Genomic DNA, 19782 nt, shown 5'->3' with positions numbered 1-19782 from the left:
GAAACCTACGAGGTAAATGAAGATATGTGCACATATATAATACACCACATGCACACACACACTTTTCAGATACCAGTACTGGTCAATCCCTAGTCCTAAACGTGATGCTCATACAACAGAAACCAGATGCTTTTCTGCAAACACTTCCTGGAAAAAAACCTGCATAGATCTAACTTAGACAGTGACAAGACACTCACCTCAGGATGTTAAGTCTTAAAATACTCCCATGAGAGCAAATGACATCTGTACAGGTCATTCCGAAGAACCCCAAGGGACCCAGGAGAAAACTGTGGGCAAGACAGTCTGCTAGTCTGAAAAGGAAGTTCCTGTTCGGGTCAGTGTGGGGAAGTGAGGTGACAAGAGCCCACACCAGGACTGAAGACAGATCACAATAAGAGGTAGGCTAGGTTTATCTGAACACACGACATTACAAATCTGAAGAATACAGCTTCAAGAATGCCAAGACCTACACTTCTAACATTCAGCAACATACCAGGGTACTTCCTCTAGCAACCAAATCTGGAATAGAATAGGAAAAACTAAATGCTTATTTTTGTACATTTCTTTAGATTTCAAAATAATGGGCAAATTCCAGCACGGCCAGCAGTACAGGAGGAGAGGCAGTACCAACTTCTTTCCTCAGACCCTCAACACTGACATGACCAGACCTGTTTACCCCATCATAGCACCATAAATTATGTCCCTAGACCCTCACCCATCTCTCTCATTTCCACCCACAGAACCATGTCTTACAATGAACTTTGTAAGAATGCAGTTCTTATCTCTCAAATAACATATGCCCAGTCTTCATGTCCACTATATGAGGCGACTGGTGAACAGAGGATATCTCATTTGGCTGATGAATAAGGAGACATGTAAGAAGTAAAATTACTGGCAGATGATTTTGAAAGCTATCCAACTACTATTAAGTCAACCTATGGGATGATTAACTGCATAGGAAATTTTCTAGTTAAATGTTTATATTGATTCTGTTTTGAAATACAATTTTAAGATTTCAAATAGTTGTACCTTGGGCTATTCAAAACAGACTTCACATACAATAAAATTACTTTTCTTTCATAGTGTACATTCTGTGTGCTTTTAAAAAAAGATGTACTTATTTATGTGTGCGTGCATGTGCAGAAGGCTGCTCTTTTGGCTTCCACATAGTCACCCAATTTTAGTAAGCTGCCATGGAAACCACAGCATCTACCTCAGGGATGACACTCAATAATTGGGAGCACAATCTGCAATTTCTTTGGGACAGCCTTCTCTGGTGCAGGTTCTTTTTGTTTATGCTGACCTCTAAGAATTACTAAGACTTTCAGAGGCAAAGCTTCCTCTAGGTTTATAGCCTACATGAATATTAGACTGTACCCAGGATGTATTTTGACTATAAAAGAGTCTAATATTCATGTAGATTGTAGGGCCAGGGAAAGATATTAAATCTCATTTATCTTCCTCCCTTTCATTTTCTTGCCTTCTCTCAGCCCCTTAAAAAGAGCCTTAGTTAAATGCTACAGCTAAGTGAAGCTGATGCTGAGAAACTACAACTGTGCAGATTCTCTGGGCTGGAGGACTTTCCCCTGCTAAAGCTCAGGTAGCAGTGAGCCACATGAATTACCACTGGGTTTAAAGGGGTGTCATGGCACTTCTACTAACAAAGCCACGATTAATACTTGCAGGCCCAAAGTTCAGTGACATTTTCAACAACTCAAGGCTAAGGACTTTGTTGTCAATAGGTCTGATAGAACAGTATCTGCTTTAGAAAGAAAACTATACTTTGGATTAAAATAATTTGGTTTTAGTGAAGTTCTAAGTCTGTCATTTGTTTAGGTGGCCCAGTTGTATTTTAAAAACACGCTTAAGGAAAAGCAGAACACCTCAACATTCTCTGGCTACTGTCCCAAGTCACACTTTCATACAAATGCAGGGGCCTACAACACTACCATAATCAAATAACCAAGAGACAACTCACTAAAAAGGATTCATTGCTTCTGTGGTGTTAAAATCATATAACTCCCATCTAATTGTCTGATGATACCAGATGAAACCAAAGTTAAGGACACAAGATATCTGATCATTAGACACTGAAAGGTGAAGACTACGAAGCACAGCCAAGAGTAAGAAGGTTGGTAGAGACTGACTGAGGACACACGGCAACCTGAGGGGGGGGGGGATTCTGAAACAGAAAATGTACTGTGTGTGTGTGTGTGCGTGTGTGTGTGCGTGTGCGTGTGCGTGCGTGTGCATGCGTGCACTTGCACACACATGCTCTAAAAACAAAACAAAAAAACAATTCTTGGTCTCTCTACTGCTTTATAGTCTATTTTGTAAATCCATATATGTGAGGCAAAGCGTAGCAGGGCTTAGCAGGGATTCCATGTCCTGTGTTGTGGCCCTGGCTGCACATCAGAGTCCTTGAGGAGTCCCTAGACCAGCATACCACCCCACTCCAGGTACAGTAGTTCTCAAGTCCTCAAGGGACCACAAAGTGTCAGTTTATTTCAACTTGATGACCAGAGGCAAGCTATCAGTTCCCAAGGCTGAAGGTGATGCTACCTGCTGTTTTTTTTTTTTTTTTTCCTGCTTCACTGTCCTTGAAGGGATTTTTTCTAATATAGTTTCAATCTTATGCCTGAGCATCAGTCTATAAGGGCCAACGTGCTGTGCTTTGTTAACATGTAGGAGAATACAAGATGGCAGATGCCCTCTATTATCCCAGCTCTTGTGCCCTTGATGAGAGCCGCTTGTTTTCCGGTCAATTTGTGCATGTAATAACACTTCTGAGATTATACAACTCTCTCTTCTGGTTTACTCGGAGTTCACTTTTAGTGGAGTCTTCTTTTTTTTCTTTCTCCTTTTTTGCTTTTCATTTTAAGACAGCTTCACCATTAGCCCAGGTTACCCTCCAATTCCCCATCCTTCTGCTTCTGAAGCCTAGGAGATGCTTAGAGATGTTCACAGCAAACTTCCATATAGACTGCAAGATGAGCTCCCTTCCAGAAGGACAGCAGCTATGTTAGATGGTCCACCAACAGCAGCCAGTAACAAATGACTGCATCACTGAGCTAGGACTGATGACTAACAGAAGAAACCTAGGTAAGTCCTCTGGAGTATAAACTAGGATTTGAGGAAGAGGAAAAAATGTTCTACACTAAGACATGAAACAATGAAAAATAACAAATATTCCATTTTCAACTAGGTAAAAAGCAACACCACACACAGAAACTACTCACTATAGAATGTGGGCCTACAGTTTCTTTTCCAGAACGGAATGGGTTTTGTAACCCAGTAGAATTGGGTTAAAATACATAAATGGTATAAAATAAATGCTTTCCCAAGAAAGGCGAGATTTTAATTTTAGACCCTCTACAGAGTTGTGTCCAATTCCTTCAAGACCAATCCTGAGGTTCTATCAAAGCCCACTTCATGTAAGTATTCTAGAATACCCTCTCAGATGCACGGGCCTCTGCTGGGGCTTGCAAACACCCAGCGCTCCTCCGGGATTGAGGTGGAGGAGAAAGCCACAGAGCCTCTGCTCACAGTGTTGGTTGGGGAGAGTGGAGTGAAGACCTCACTTTTAAAATGGAACTCCAAACCCACTTAACAAGTTTGGTAGCCAGGAAAAGGGAGGATTTCTTGCCTTATCATCCTTCTGCCCATCAGCCAGATTCAACAGTTAGCACTCTGGTTAGTCTAAAAGTCAGGATTTTTTACTGCACACACCCACGTTCATTCGAAAGTCAAACTAGATAATCATTACAGCTTATTAAGTAGATATCAAATCTACTATGCCAGCCACTAATTCAGAAATTTTGCTAGGGTGAGGTGGTGACTCACAGAACATCAATGACACAAAAGGGAACTGTTAAGAAAACGCAGCCTGAGCAAACACCTTTGTCTTCCCTTTGGAAAACACCCGCAGTGGGCCCCAAAGAACTGCAATAGCCTAGTCCGTATGTGCCACTAAGTGGACTTCAGAAATACTTCATATGGAATTACATAGTCCGCACTTTTTCCTCTGGCCTTTAAGACAAGTGTGCACAAACGCACACACCCTTTATATTACAATAGAAATTTCAAAATAAGATTGCCTCCCACAGAAGCATTCTTCTATTCCCAATTAATGTTGTCACTAGTAAGTGAAAAGTCCACATATGGACACCTGTGACACCAGACCCAAAAGCAAATATCATACAGAATATGGTAAAACTAAGGCAACTTAAATATTCTTATACCTTTAAAACTAAATCAACCAAAAAAAACAGATTTCAGAAATCTGAAATAATCTATTTTTTATTTTGATGACCTCATGCTGGTTTTCATAAAAAATATTCAACCTTAATTTGCTTTAAAATAAAAGTAACTAAGGTAATTTAGTTATGACACGACACCAGGACTTTCATTTGGAACTCCAGAGTATCTGAACGTAAGTTACTTAGCCTCTACCTCACTTTAAGCATGTAAGCTGGGCTGAGTGTGCAGGCCTGTTATCTCAACATCCAGAAGTGCTGCAGCAGGAGGATAGTAAGTTCAACAATCAGTGTAAGCAACCAGCAAGACCCTGGTGCAAAACAAAAACAAAAAGCAAAATAATTGAAGTATGTACTTAAACACATTAGTTTTCTAAGAGTCCACAGGCAGAGTCAAATGATACTATCTTTATACCACTTGACTTTGTTTCCTTAAAGCAGACTTCTAGAACTCAAACTTAGAAGCCATGTTTTACTTGGTACCTTGTAGCAAGAGTAAACTAGATTTTAAGAATTCAGGCAAGCATCCCCTCCACACACACATTTAAGCATATTTTTGTTCATTTACAGTCACAAAAGGGAAAGCCTACAGTCTGTACCACATACCCAAACAAAACGCCAGTTTCAAAATACTAGCTTAGCCTTACAGAGATTTGGCCAGGACAATAAAAACCAAGTAGCCCTCAACTACCAGATGCAAGGACAGAACTCAACCCATTACTCTGAAGTCTAGTTGTAGACAAGTTCTCAATTTAAAGCAACCACTTTTTTTCTAGGCAGGAAATTATTAAACAACAACAAACAGTGTCAGGACAGCACAAGGCAAGGACAAACAGCAGGCAGCCAAGCATTTTGTTGTACAGAACACTCTTAAAGTGGAAAGTTACCACAACAATACCAAATAAGGGGCATTCACCACTTTCATTTAGAAGGTGCTGTTCCTTCTCAGTGCTACCCAGACTGAGCCTCAAGCAAGGAAGAGGCATGAGTGAACGGAACTCACCAGAATACTAGGAGGGGCCTTGCCTTGATAAACACCTGCAGTTTTACTCAACGAGCTTTCTTGAACCTTCTCCTCATCTTCACTGCTATCTTCTGGGTAGAACATCTTAGAACTGAAGAAGCTTATCGAGCATGACTCAACAGAGGTGAAGGCACCAACAAACAAAAGTTATTCTGGGGACAACCAAGTGCTAACTGCCGCAAACAGGGACATAGCTAAAACTGAAAGCAAACAGGTCTTTAAAAAAAAAAAAAAAAAAGCAATGCACACACAACTTTACCAATGAGATTTGCTCAAAATGCCTCAGCCCCATCTCTCCAAAGATAAGCAGGGGCATGGGGCAGGCTGCGCCATGTGTTTACATTGATAGGTACTAAGTCCTGCCCAATCACAAGATACTCAACTACAGCTTCCATCGCACAGAACAGGGATTGAGTTAATGATTCCTTAAGCCAATCACATCTTCTTTTGTGGAAATGAAAACAGCTCTACACAGGGAGGAAAAACTCATGTAATCATGTGAAGGCAAAGATTTCCATATGCTTAGATGGCATCACTGTTTCTATAGTCCAACTACTAAATACTTTTACTTCATTATATTGGCATGACCCAGTACTTCTCAAAAATCTGGGGTCTAACCTAGCTTGGCACTCTATGAACAACGAAACCAGACTTCAAGAGTATGACAAAGCAACATTTAATTCCGTAGTATTTCCTTGCCACTTTCAGGATGTCACTAGGCAGTAAGCTCAAAATTTTCTAAAACCCTGAAACACTTAAGACACGTGGGTGAGACACATGTAAAATATACTTGTTTTCTCAGTTAAAACACTTATTAAAGCCAATTTCAAACATTTTGCAGTTTACTTCAAATAGCCTCAAGCCGTCTGTGCTTTCTGAGCTTGCAAGCAGGTCAGTCCTACATGCTACAAGCTGTAAGTGAAGACAGCCACTGGATTTGGAAGACTGCTATGAAAAAAGGTTAAGAAATTGTGATGTTATGTATGTGCCAAAATGACAGTCTATATTCTAAAATATATTGACTGATATGGGTTTTTCCTACATCTTGTGTGTGTTTAAGCATGGAACAGGTGCACATGATTAGATGTGCACACATGCAGAAGACAGACTAAGTCACCTACCCTGCTTTATTACCCTGCTCTTCCTTATTTCTCTGAGTCAGTGTCTCTCACTAAACTTAGGGCTAGTCTGACAGCCAACAAGCCCCAGTGAGCCCACTGCTTCAGCCCTGGACGGTGCTAGCACTACAGGTATGCACACACAGCTTTTCCTGTGTGTGGAATCCAAACTGAGATCCTATGCTTGCACAGCAGGTGCTCTTCCTCAGTCAGCTCTCTAGCCCCTACACTTCTTTCTATAATGTGACTGATCAGAAACTGAAATTTCTCACTCCATTTCTGCTGCATGCCACTGTTGTTAGGGCCAAAAGACAGTCTTGAGAGGCAACATGTTTTCCTAATGAGGAATTTTAATTATTCTATACAAGGATTTATCAACTAGCTGATCATCTTACATTTAATGAGCTTCACATTATTAAACCTTTTCTTTTACCTTGAACCTTCACAAAGACAAATATTTGACCAAGAGGGGACGGAAATGCTAACTACAGCAAGACTCCATCAAGATTCATGCAATAAAACTGTTGAGTGATGGAGGCGTCTCAGTGGGTAAAGGCACTTACCAAGCCCAACAACTTGAGTTCTGTCCCCAGAGCTCACATGGTGTAAGTAGAGAAATTTTCTCACACATACTGTCCTCGGGCCTTTACACGTGTGCTGAGGCTCTCTACCCCCAAAAGAAATGTAAAAAAATCAATCTTACCAACATTAAAAACAGGAAAACCCATCATAGTCACCTCATTTCCCCAGCTGTCAGAGGGCAGATTAACAAAGCACCCACACTCATTTGCCATTTAATTACATATCACACACACAACTTCCTCCCTTGACAAGAGAACTAAAGAGCTTTGATGGCTGAAACACTATGCATGTACAAAAATTCCAGTCTCTCCTTCATGGCCTGCAGCAGCTCCAGGCCCGTGGCATCAGACAGAGTAATAAAACCTCACTCCCAGGTGAGGAAGAAATCAGAGGCCAGGAGAGAAGAATGGGAGAAAAAGGAACAGGGGATCAAGGAGAAATGGCCTAAGAAGATGAAAAGCTGGAGGCAGAGGGAATAGAATATTGGTAAGAAAGTATGTAGAGCGCACCAAAGGCAGTGGCTAAGCGGGAGGGTGGATGGAAAGAGAAGAAGTGGCTAAGCGGGAGGGTAGATGGAAAGAGAAAACTCATCTACTTTAATGTGAGGACACTAAGGCCCAGAAGAGGCCTCTCACTGAAGAAGGAACAGGCACCGAACAAGCCTCCCCTTGTTTGTTTGGTTTTGTGTTTTCATTTTGCCAAGCTGAGACCCAGAGAGAACATGCAGGGGCAAGGGGAAAGCAGCTGACAAGACCCAGAAGTGAAGGCTCAACAAATGAAGAGTGCAGGGACTTGGCAGGGCGATGACGGCGGAGTAAACTCTGTGGGCAAGGGCCACCTCCAAAGGCCTCTTACATAACAGCCCAGCCATCAGGTTTCCTGCCCGCCTAGGTATTGTGTCACTGTTTTGATGAGTAACTCACAGAACGTCCTGTGGGCAAAGGAACGTGTACCATGGACCCAAGCAGAGATGAGCTCATCTGAACCTATGTCACCGCAAGGCACACACCTACACCTCCCTCCTACGGCCAACCCAGTGACACTTTCCATCATGTCCAATTCACAGTAAAACCACAGCCAGCGATTCTCAATGTGCTCCATAATTGTCAAAGAAAAGCATGGTTAACAGTCCTGAGGGCTGTGGAAGTAGCACAGTTTAGGAGTGCTCACTTAGCCTTCAGAAAGCCCTGGGTTCGTCCCTAGCAGCCGTACAGCAGGCGTGATGGTACATGGCTGCAGTCTCCGCACTCAGAAGGTGATGGGAAGGGAAGCAGGCAGGCCAATGTTATCCTCAAGTAGGAAGTTAGTAAGGCCAGCTTGGGTGAAATGAGTTGGTTTTGTTTTATTTTGTTTTTCCTGTGGGAGCATGTCTCCCTATTTTTCCCAAGCTGTGCTCAACCAATTCTACCATCTTGGCCTCCTAAGTGCTGGGACCATAGGAAAATAGCACTATGTTGGCTCTTTAGTGATTTTTAAAACAAGAAAAGTAGGGGGCAGGATGTGGCGGTGTATGTCTGCAACCCCAGTACCCAAGAGGTTGATAGGAGGGAGGTGAACCTGGGTTATAAAATGAGACTGTCTTGGTTATGGAACGGGAAAGATGGACAGAAATAAAGTCTCCAAGATTTAACTTTTCAAAAGAGCATCTAGCTTCAAGAAACAAAAAGTGACGTCTAGAGAATCAGAATTGTATTCAGATTCCACAAGTGATAATGATGCTCAGTAACGTATACACATCCTTTGTTGATGTTTCATTATTAACCCCAGAAGTCCATGGGACGCTGGGTGTGAAAGGCTTCTTCTTCCTCTTCTTCTCTCTTCCTTCTTCCTCTTCTCTTTTAAAAAACTTTTTATTGATTCTTTATGAATTTCACATCATGCATCCCAATCCCACTCAAATCCCCATCCCTTTGTATCTGCTCTCCACCCCTGCAAACTTCCCAAGAAAACAAACAAAAAGAAAAGTTGTCCAAATATCTCTGCTTGCAAATGTTCATTGCAACGAGTCATTGGTCTGGTTCAAGGCCTCCGGCTTCTGCTACACCATCAATACTGGGTCCTCACTGGGACTCCTCTTGGATATCCTGCTGTTGCCCTGTGTCATGGAGAGCCTGCAGCTTGGATCTGTAGGACCGACCCCTTCATGTGCTCCAGCAGTTCACAGGTGGGGTGGATGTTTAGGTGGGCCACCTCAAAGGCCTGCATACCAGTCTCTTTCTTTGCAGCAGCTTTTTATACGGGGCCACCACCTCCTCCTGGACATGACACAGTTCTTCCTCTGAGCACATATTCATGAGCAGCCCTTTTCTCTCCTGTTGCCTGGCTACTGCCGTCAGGCCAAAGGCCACCCTGGGGGAATGAAGGCTTCCTGGCTGTGGCAAGGGACCTGGGAAGAACTGTGGTGTCCTTTACCACATGTCTAGATGGACTAGCCACAGCGAGTGTGTATGGCCAGGTCCGATGCTGCAGGCAGGCAGAGTGTGTGCTGGACCCTGCAGGCTATCTGACTGTCCAGCACTTCCAGTGGTCATGGACTTGTCCTCTCCCACTCTGCCTTCCAGGGAGGAGCAGGCCTCAGGGTTCAGTGGTCATGCTGTGAGATCCCTTCTTTTCACCTTCTGCAAGGAAGCTTGGTGGTTCTTTGCTGTCTGTAAGGTCTTCTGCAGAGAGCTCTCATCCTGGCCCTGTCTACATGGAGTCCACACCCATGCCACTCCAAGCTGATACTTCTCTTGAGGTCTGTTCACCTTTCCACCAGCCAGTTTGGACAGCTTCTAGAAAGAATGCCTTTTCCAAAATAACCCTTCTCCTACAGCGGCTCTGTGTCTTCAGTACCACTCACCACCACGCTACTGCTAAGCATTTCAGCTGGAAAGAGTTGGAATTCCTTCCTGTGACCTTAGTCCTAAGCAAAGGGAGATCAGCAGTGGTGATTTGTAACTCTCAAACACTCTTCTTTTCCTCTCTGGCACATGGAAGACTGCCTCCACCATTCTTCAAGGGTAACAGGCCGCTTCCGTGGCTCCATATGTCCACCCCCTCTTTTCTTTTTTTAAAGACAGAGTTTCACTGTGTAGCTCTGGCTGTCCTGGTATGTAGAATAGGCTCACCTTAAACTCACAGAGATCCTCATATCCCTTACTTCCCTGGTGCTGGGATTAAAGGTGTACACCACATCTGCTCTGTGGAGGGCTTAACCATGAATAAACATTTATTTAAAACTTCACATGATCAAATTTCAGGTAAGGAAACTGTGTTACATTGACTCAATAGATATTATTTCAAGCTATAAGCTATTTTTTCCTTTCGATAAAAAACCACAAAAATAAATGAACTCCCTCTAGTGTTCACACTGTGGAACAACAACTTCTTTTGTATTAGCAAGGAACTGTATTTTTATTAGTTAAAAAAAAAAAACATGAAATATTCTTAAATGGCAATTAAAAAAAAAATTCTACAACCCTAAGCCACCCACAAGTTCACAGATGTACTTGAAGGAAGTAAATCTGAGGCTAGCCTGAACTACAAAGTGACACTCTGTCTCAGAAAATCCATAATCTTCACTCAAATAATTCTATGGTTTCAAGTTCATTCATAACAAAGTAACTCACATGAAAAAGAAGAACCACAGTTCACCTGAAATGAGGATTTCCTTATTCTGGAGGTCAACCACGCTAAAGTACAGTTTCTCCCTATATCTGTACTTACTTACATTCAATATTTAAACTATTAAAACAACCCAAAGAGACTGAAATGCTTTAAGACCAAAAAAATTCCTCTTGCTATCACTTAACTGGTTAGCAGGGAATAGCTGTATAGCTTTGTTTCATAATACTCATAGACAATCCTTACCAGCATAGACTGTAAATGAATAATAAGATGCAAACAGGCACTTCCAAGAACACAAAGCAAAAGTAGAGGGTGCTCTGGCCTTTATGTCCTTCTGCAGTTATCTCTTTAGTTCCTAGTGTATTTGTTGTGTGAGCAAACTTTATATGAGAAGGTATTAGCTTCCCGCCTAAGAAACTATGTACCAGGAGGATTATTAAGGTGACTTTCCCAAAGATTAAACGATTTCTTTCCAGATTCCTCATCTATATATAAAAGTAACACAGCGGGGTTGAGGAGGTAGGTCAGTGGTGGGCATGATGAGGCCCTGGGTCTAGTCCCCAGTCTGGCAAAAAGAAAACAAAGCACATTTTGCATTTTGCTTTGATGTCTACTGGTTAATAAAAAAGTGATTGCTTAATATTTTTAATCTATTAAAGTCAAGGATTAATGGATTATATTTTTCCTGTGGCTTGGAATATCCTTAGAAAACTGGATCTCCATACCTCAGTTTAAAAGTTTGAGGTGAGCATACCTCTGAAGCCTACATGCTTCCCCTGTATTGTGAGGAGTTGCCTGGCAGTCAAGTACCCCTGCCTTTTAAGAGGAGAGAGATGGACAATCTGGTTAAGGTTCAGAATTACGGACTCTGGCTAGGATTTCTGGCCAACACTACCATAAAATAAAGCCAAAAGAAGTGAAGAAAGTCCCTGCCCAGCATAGGCAAAAGGTGTGTGTGAGGAGGTGTGCATGGAGAGGGGGTGATGTATGGGGGGGGGTGTCCTTGGCTATGTCACCCTATTTCATAAACAGGAAGTACTGCAGAAGCAGGGAAGATGGCAAATCCCTTGGTCCCTGCATTTGGGAGCCTGAGGCAAGGGCATCTTGAGTTACAGGCCAGCCTAGACCACATGGTGAGACCTGGCTAAAGACAAGAAAAAATGCCGAGATACAAGTCTCCTTGTCAGATTTTAAAATAGTAGTTTTAAAAGCGTGATGGCTTTGCTCTCTCCAGAAGTAGTTCATTTTCTAGAAACAACACTGAGACCATGGCAGGAGGAGAGGGTTACGTTCACTCCCCCAAGATCAAAACTGAAGTGAAAAGAGTGGACAGATAGTGGAGGTGTCAGTCCAGCTCCTTCTTGGACTCTTGGGAGGACTCCCCTTATCTGACTGCTTCTCCACAACATTTTCACCTAGAGAGTCTCTGCACTGCCTGGAAAGCTAGTAACTTGTGCTCCTCTGATTTCTTTCACTATTTTCAAACACTGTTTTAAAATTTAGGAAATGTTAGCAGTTAGCAGGCACCCTCCTTCCATTGCCACCTCCCAGCTATGGAGATGCTGCTGTTGTGTTGACTAACAACTCATTAACTGGAAATTCCCTTACAATTCTTCAGGTTTGTGGGTTTTTGGGGGGCGGTATAATAATTCCTGCAGATATAAAGTTCATTTGAACAATAAACACACTAGGAACTCAAAAGATCCATGTGTGAAGGAAACAAACAACTGATAAACGTGGTGTGTCAATCATGAGAAACTACTGGTGAAGCTGCAGTTGCTGAGGCAGAGGCCCAGGGGAAAAGTTGAGCCGAGAGCTGTGGCTTTTAACCACAGTGCCAGTGTTTAACCAACAGTTTGTTCTTTGTATTAACAGAGATGAGTGCTGCCAGGAAACACTGTCCCTTCATGGCAACATAAACAGCTATCTGAAATGGGCCAAGAGGACCTGGCAACCCTAATTCGTTTCTGCAGTCACCTCTTTCTGTTACTTTCTTTTTTTCAAGCTTCCAAGACATTCAACCTCTAACTGTATCTCGTTATCACTACTTCCCATTTCATATTCTTGCATGTAGTTTCAGGAAGTAACTAGCAGAAAAGGTGGCAAAAAGATAATTTACTTGTATGAAGATATTAACTTGTAAAAATCTTTCTCTTTTTGGTCTGCTGAGAAAGGGTTTCAAGTTAGACTGGCCTCAAATTCCTTCTGATCCTGTCTCCACCTCCCCCTGCTGGAGCCGTTGGTGTGTGACATCATGTTTAAGTCTGACACCATGTAATGATTTCATATAATTGACATTTACATAAAAAAAAATAATCAGAATTATAAAAGTTTTTCTGGAACTTTTATCCAATTTAAAGTTTAGAGTACGGGGACTAGTTCAGGGTAAATGCGTGCTGGGACACACAAAGCTTTGTACTCAATTCCCAACACTGCAAAACCCAAAAACCAAACAGATCAGAAAACACCAAAAATCACTAAGATGTATGAGTGAAAAAAATTGTAGCATTAACACTCAGTTTTTTTTTCTTGATACAAAGTCTTATGCAGCCCACGCTAGTCTGAAACTTTCAATTCTCCTGCTTTGAGGAGTCTCTGCTTGGCTTTAATACTCAATTTTATATGCGCCAGATAATTATACATATGAACGAATAAAGTCCAGACAGCAGGAATGGACTTTACTGACAACAGAGCTTCAAGCAATGCACTTAGTTGGCTTTGCAATTCTGTAGGGTGAAAGGCCAGTAACATCTACAGCCACTGCGTCAATGCCAGAAAACAAACAGGACCCAGAAAGCAAAAGGCAGTACAAGCACCAACCTCGGGAGGAATGTGCCCTCTAAGGAAGTACAGCACTGAAACATCTCATGATGTACGATATTTTATTAAGAGTCTATATAAATGGTATATAATTTGTATAAAGATTACTCTTTCCAACAATCCAAGTCTGTTTGAGAATGACTATGCAGAAAAGGTAATTTGCGTTAAATGTTCATGAGAAATTTGGCAAGCCATATACATGCATGTGTGGCCATGACCATGTGTGCCATGTGCATATATGCATATGCATGTGTCATTTAAAAACACAGTCCCGGTGCATCAGTTTGACCCACTAATAAAGCCCAGAGTCATCAATGATTTATCTTCTGTCCTTCCTAACAAAGGCCTTTTGCTTTATATTTCTTGAACAGCACAGAACGCATCACATGGGGAAAGAATGAGGGACACTCTACAGAAACTTTACCAGTTTTACAAAGGATTAAGGCACTGACTCCAAAGCACCCAACTGACTCAGACAACAAATGAACCACTACTATCAAATAATATCCGTATGTTGCATACAACATCTACAGGCGTTCATTTTGTAAGATTACTTGCAACCTTGTTCGATGGTTTCAGCAAATGACTGTTAGAACACCTACTCCTGGGTCAAGGGCATGGAAGGATAAATAAGATCGTATTTGTAAGTTAGCCTAGGTTGTAAAAGTTGTTTAGGCAGAAAATCTAAGGTACATGTAAGGTTGTTTTTTTACACTGTTCTCTTAAAGGCAAACAGATGGGCGGAGCACACAGTAGGACAGCTGTTGTAATCTTGAGTGGCCTCAAGCTGTAATGCTAACGATGGCTCTGAGGATTAGCAAGACTTCCAGTCTTAGAACCTAAGAGATAGTTTGTCAGAAGGCATCGCCATGTCTAGCTGCACGGCAACAATTTAAAAAAAGATTTATTAATTTTATTTGTGTGTGTATATGTGTATGTGTGTATGTGTGTGTGTGTGTGTGTGTGTGTGTGTGTGTGTATGCACATGTGTATATAAGCTTGCATGTATATAAGTGTGTGTAATATATGTGCTTGGTACCCATGGAAGGAACTTGGAGTTACAGACAGAACTAAGCAAGGTGGTGTACACCTGTGATCCCAACACTCAGGAAGCAGAGGCAGGAGGATTTCTATGAGTTCAAGGCCAGCCTGGTCTACAGAATGACTTCCAGGACAGCCAAGGCTACACATAGAAACCCTGTCTCAAAAAAAAAAAAAAAAAAAAAAAAAGTTACAGACAGTTGTAAGCAGCTATGTGGGTGCTGGGAATTGAATCTAGATGCTCTGGAGGAACAAGACATGCTCTTAACCACTGAGCCATCCCTCCAGCCCCCCGCCCGGCATTATTTATCCAGTACTTAATGAATCATACCCTGGAGTTATGCCTTTGTATGTATTCATTGCTGATCCTTAGAATTTGGATAGAAGATAAATTTTCTTACTCTTATGCCTCAGATTACAAAATAAAAGATTCAACGAGGTGCCACAGGAGCTGGAGTGATGGCTCAGTAGTTAAGAGAGCTGGCCAGAGTGAGAGGACCTAATTCCAAAGAGCCAGGTAGTCCGAAGTGGAGTCAAGTCACGTAGCCTCCATGGGCACCAGCCAATCCCAATCTCGGTCACCTAGCCACAGTAGGAATGCCCCTCTTTAGCTTTAAAGGGGCCTGTGAGCTCCCCTTAGGATCACTGCATTTTGTGAAGTTGGTGACCCCAGCATGCTGGCATTCTCTACAGAATAAACACGTTTTGTTTTTGCATACCGTCTGAGTGTGGGGTTGGGATTGCTGAGGACCCTTACCCAGACTGCTTGAGCATTTGCGGAGACCCCCTTTTCTACCCGACTGATCAGTAAGATTTTAGGCACCCTGTGTCTGGTCTGCTGTCTCTCTGTTTTGGTAACTGGCCTGAGGCCTGTTGTGTCTCTGGTCTGGAAGACCAATCTAGAGGCCAAAAAGGGCCTCAGCAGACATGCACACAGTCCGGCATTCAGGGGCGAAGGAAGATGGTCCCAGTCCCCGGAGAGGGCTCTGAGGGCCTTGTCAGGTTCTGGGAGAAGTGGATAATTCTCATCCGGTTTGGCATCAGGTTCAGTTTCCCGGGAATGTCTTGTTGTTTCTGTCCATAGTTGTCTTAACTGTTTTAACTGTCTCACTGTTGCGGTTGTCAGATTAATTTTCATTCTGTCATGGGTCAGACTTCATCTATCCCTTATGCCGTCTGTGTTCCCTCACCCCTGGATGTGACCCACACCCCTGATGGGGGCCTGGGCAGCACGGAGGCTAAGAGTGCGGGTGCGGTGGTGGCAGGGGCTGGAGTGGGCACTCTCCTAGGTGCCGTGTCCTAACCCCGGGCCAAGGGCACCCCAGGCATGCCCTTGGGGTGTGGAGACCCCTAATGAACGGCACATGCTGAGGGGGAGGGTTGTGCGGCTGTGACACTTGTGCACCTGGCGGCCCTGGCCTCGGGAGGGGACGGGAGCTCCAGGCTGAACTGGCACTGAGTGTGCACCGCCCTCGGCAAGCCCGGCCAGGCCGGGGAGCTGGCGAACTTCCACTGTGTTGGTGCCTACTTCTCTTCCCAGGGTCAACACGTGCTCCCAAGGCAGGCGTGGGAGGACAGAGGCCAGGGGCGGCGGCTGCCATGTCCACTGCAAGGGAGCAACACGGCTGGCAAGCCCCAACCCCTGCCTGGAGTCAACAGAGAACAAGTGCTCTTCCCTCGAAATTACAGCTGAGAAAGGAAGGAGAGTTCTGTCTTCTAAACGTGTGCATGACCACTACATGTTCATTTCTGACCGGGCCTAAATGCACAAGTTTACTGTACTCCATGTGTCTTGGTCACGTGAGATGGCAGCCTACCATCCTGAGACAGCCACATGGTACAGGGCAACAATTACAAAACCTCTTGGTCATAATGAATTCTTTTTGTCATCCTATCTCCTTTTAGACTAAGAAAGAACAAGTCTCACTTTAAATTTGTATGGGTTTTTTAATATATAAATTCAAATTTATATTCTTACAACATACTATATATATATATGCTGGTAAATTTTTAAGGTTATAAAGATTGATTCAGATTACCAAGCCACTGTGTTGCTGACTCTGAAAATGGGTTCCATAGTGCTATACCGTAAAAAGCCGCAACACCTAATGGCTCTGCTTTTAAATTGCCCAACTAGGCCTGTAACAACACATGGCTGGCCACCATGTAGAGTCAAGGATAAAGAGGGTGGAGCCATGGGCAGTCACATGACTGGCAGCCATCTTGGTTGTGGGAAAGTCATTGTCTGCTGCCATCTTTGTTGAGGCTGCCAACTGCATTCAGTACCCTGTTTAGCACCAAGTGCAACTTCTGTCCTTTAAGCTTTTGCTTAAAGGACAGAATACTGCAATATGGTAGGATCAGCAAGATTTGCCAGTCCTTCTAGGAACTGTATCTATGACTGAAAGTTTTGCTTTGATACTAGTTCAGAAATATACTTAAAGTTATACTAATAACTGATGCAGTTTATCACAAGATTGAGCTTTACCTAGTCTCTTGTTTACGTTTTCCAGGTTAAGCCTAGGATGGCTAACTACAAAGTTCGCCTATTTGGATCTACTTGAAATAGACACGGTCCTAAAACACTTACCTACAGAATATGCCAGAATTATACATTATAACATTCTGTTTTATGTCAACAGGATGTAGTTTAGAGCAGATGACTAAAGACAGACATAGATTAACTCAGATATGCTGGCCCTCAAGCTTGTCAGAGATCTGGTGAGTATGGCATTTAACATGTGTAAGCTTAATATAACAGAGTGTACCAAATTCTAGCAGTAGCCCTCCAGGGTCTCTGAGCTTTGGGCACAATGACAGATGGCTCCAACTCTGTATTGTGGTATGCTAACCACTGGGCAAGACTGCCTCAATGCTTTGCCTGCTGCTAAGGCCCACCCTGAACTGCAGACAAAACTGGAAACCTGGAGGGCACTTGTCTCACATTGCTGAAAATGAGATGAGGTCAGTCTCTCATGTTCTTCTTCCACAGAAAGAGCCTCTCATCTTCTGTGCCTGATGGCCAGACTGCCTCTGCCAATGATGGCATGAAACCACAGGAGCTGAGGACAACTGTCTAGGCAATGGACTGACTGGTCATCTCTGTCATTTTGATTGGTACAAAGATTCATCTAGGTTACAATTTATCAGTCTTAGGTCTCCGATCACACTGATGGCTAGGCTAATGGTAGCTTGATAGCCAAAGAACAGTTAAATCCTGTTACTTTATTAGTCGATTCATTTGCTAGTTAAAACTAACTAGGTACTAGATCTCTTGTTCAGAAAGGCAAACAGGTTTGCCTTGCTCACAGGCTTCATGTTAAAAGGTACATAGATTTCAGTGTAACTTTTTACTATTCCTTCATTTAAATGACTGTTCCCAGTAATCAGTCACCTGTGTCTTGAGGTGAATAACTGGGTAAAAAGGGTATAAAGTTTATATAAGGTCTGAGGATACAAAAGTTTAAGTTATGAGGCTCTAAAAAAATGTGTGTGGGTCTAATAATGTATTTTAAGGTTGGTAAATGCAAGCTGTAAAATGTTTATGGGTCTAATAAGATGTTTTAAGATAAATGCATGCAAGTTGCAATGCTATAAGAAAATGATTTAATGAAAAACATTTCCAATTTCTCTGGATCACAATACAATGGTGATACTAATATACTTCCTTCTGTAAACTAAAATTCAATAAGCTTTAGGGAATCAAAAAGTCATAAGATCTGGGTCCACCTGCCACAGATCAGACTACAGCTAAATATACTTACCTGATCCTGAAGTGGGACATTTCCCATGGTCATGGAATTCCTTACTTTCCTCAAATACTAGACAAATTCTAATTTCTGTTCCTAGTCTATATTTGTCTCAGCAGATTTTTACCTGGTTGACAGACTCCATTCAGTCATCACCTGTGGATTTCAAGCTGCTGAGATCTGGGCTTGCTGATTGCTCCCTGTCTCTTCAACTGGGTTGCTAGTGAAGAGACTTCTGATGAGTGCCCCACTGCCTAGCCTCTGGGCCTCCCGGCCTGCTAACACAGTCCTAACGTCAGCTGGAAGAAGTTACAGAAGACAATACATCTCCCACTGTTTCACCTAGCAGGCTGAAAGGCTAAGTTAAAAGAAACTCTGGCTAGTCTTGGTAACACAATGAGACTTTGTCTCAAAACAGACTATCTTAGTTCTTGGCTACCTTAGTTACTACTATTGTTGTAAAGAGGTATCATGGCCACGATAACTTTTTTTTTAAGATTTATTTATTTATTAATTATATGATGTTCTGTCTGCATGTACGCCTGCATGCAAGAAGGCTTCAGCTCTCATTATAGATGGTTGTGAGCCACCATGTGGTTGCTGGGAACTGAACTCTGGACCTCTAGAAGAGCAGCCAGTGCTCTTAACCTCTGAGCCATCTCTCCAGGACCCAAGATAACTTATAAAAGGAAACATTTAATTGGGAGCTTACTTGCAGTTTCAGAAGGTGAATCCTTAGCAACAGGGTGGGAAGGGTGGTAGCAGACAGGCAGGCATGGTCCTGGAGCAGGAGCTCAGAGCTTACATCTGATCCTCAAGCATGAAGCAAATAAAGAGACACTGGGAATGGCATGAGCTTCTGAAACCCCAAAGGCCACCCGAGTGATACATCTCCTCCAACAAGGTCACCACTTCTCCTAATCCTTCCCAAACAGCTCTGGAGACTAGGTACCAAGCATTCAAACATGAGCCTATGGAGGCCACTCTCACTCAAACTACCACATACAATGAGACCCTGTCTCAAAACAACAAAAAGAATACATTAGTTCTTGACTGTATCATCCTCAGGGTTTTGCACAGTGGCATACCCCTGTAACTCCAGGACTGGGGAGACAAGGGCAGGAGGCTAATCTGTTCAAGGCCAGCCCGAGCTACAGAGCAAGACCCTATCTCAAAACAAACTATCATCTATTCCTACACAATTGCTATTTTATTAGGTCATTTGGGCCAGTCACTGAAAACACCAGCCTTCAGGTTCCTTGTTTACAAAATGAACTTATGAGTAATTGCTACTTGCCTTTCTATGTTTAAAAATAGACACTGTAAAAATGTTAAGTTTTCTAAGCATTAAACCTCCCTAAGCAAAAACCATTCGAGTACTTCCTACAATTTAACATTTACTACCAGCCCGGTGAGTGTACAGTGTAACTTTTGTACAGTTAAACACAACAGTTTCTTTCTTCAGTCAAAACACACTGGCCAGGTGTGGTGGCACATGTCTTTAATATCAGCACTAGAGGAGGCAGAGGCAGGTGGATCTGAGTTCTAGGCCACCCTTATCTACAAAATGAGTTCCAGGACAA

At 42.8% G+C, this 19782-nt stretch overlaps 1 protein-coding gene across 3 annotated transcripts in view; it reads right to left on the bottom strand.

Annotated features, from left to right (window-relative positions):
- Window positions 1-5511, bottom strand: part of Lpin2 (lipin 2) — a 44091-nt gene extending 38580 nt beyond the window's left edge. For 2 of the 3 annotated variants that reach the window (XR_008720521.1, XM_055610104.1), the window contains exon 1: window positions 5260-5511. Coding sequence is in view for 1 of the 3 variants with exons in the window: in XM_055610104.1 (XP_055466079.1) it covers window positions 5260-5364 (105 nt within the window). In the remaining 2 variants the exon portion in view is untranslated. Of the gene's footprint in view, window positions 1-4452; window positions 4528-5259 lie in introns of those variants that run through there. The other variant, XM_055610105.1, reaches the window with a different exon arrangement.
- Between the last annotated feature and the right edge of the window lie 14271 nt (window positions 5512-19782).

The sequence above is a fragment of the Psammomys obesus genome, unplaced genomic scaffold, assembly GCF_907164565.1.
Source record: "Psammomys obesus unplaced genomic scaffold, mPsaObe1.curated_primary_1811, whole genome shotgun sequence".
In the NCBI taxonomy this organism is placed as follows: Eukaryota; Metazoa; Chordata; class Mammalia; order Rodentia; family Muridae; genus Psammomys; species Psammomys obesus.
Note: the sequence above shows the minus strand (reverse complement) of the source record. Positions and strands in the feature narration are given on the sequence as shown.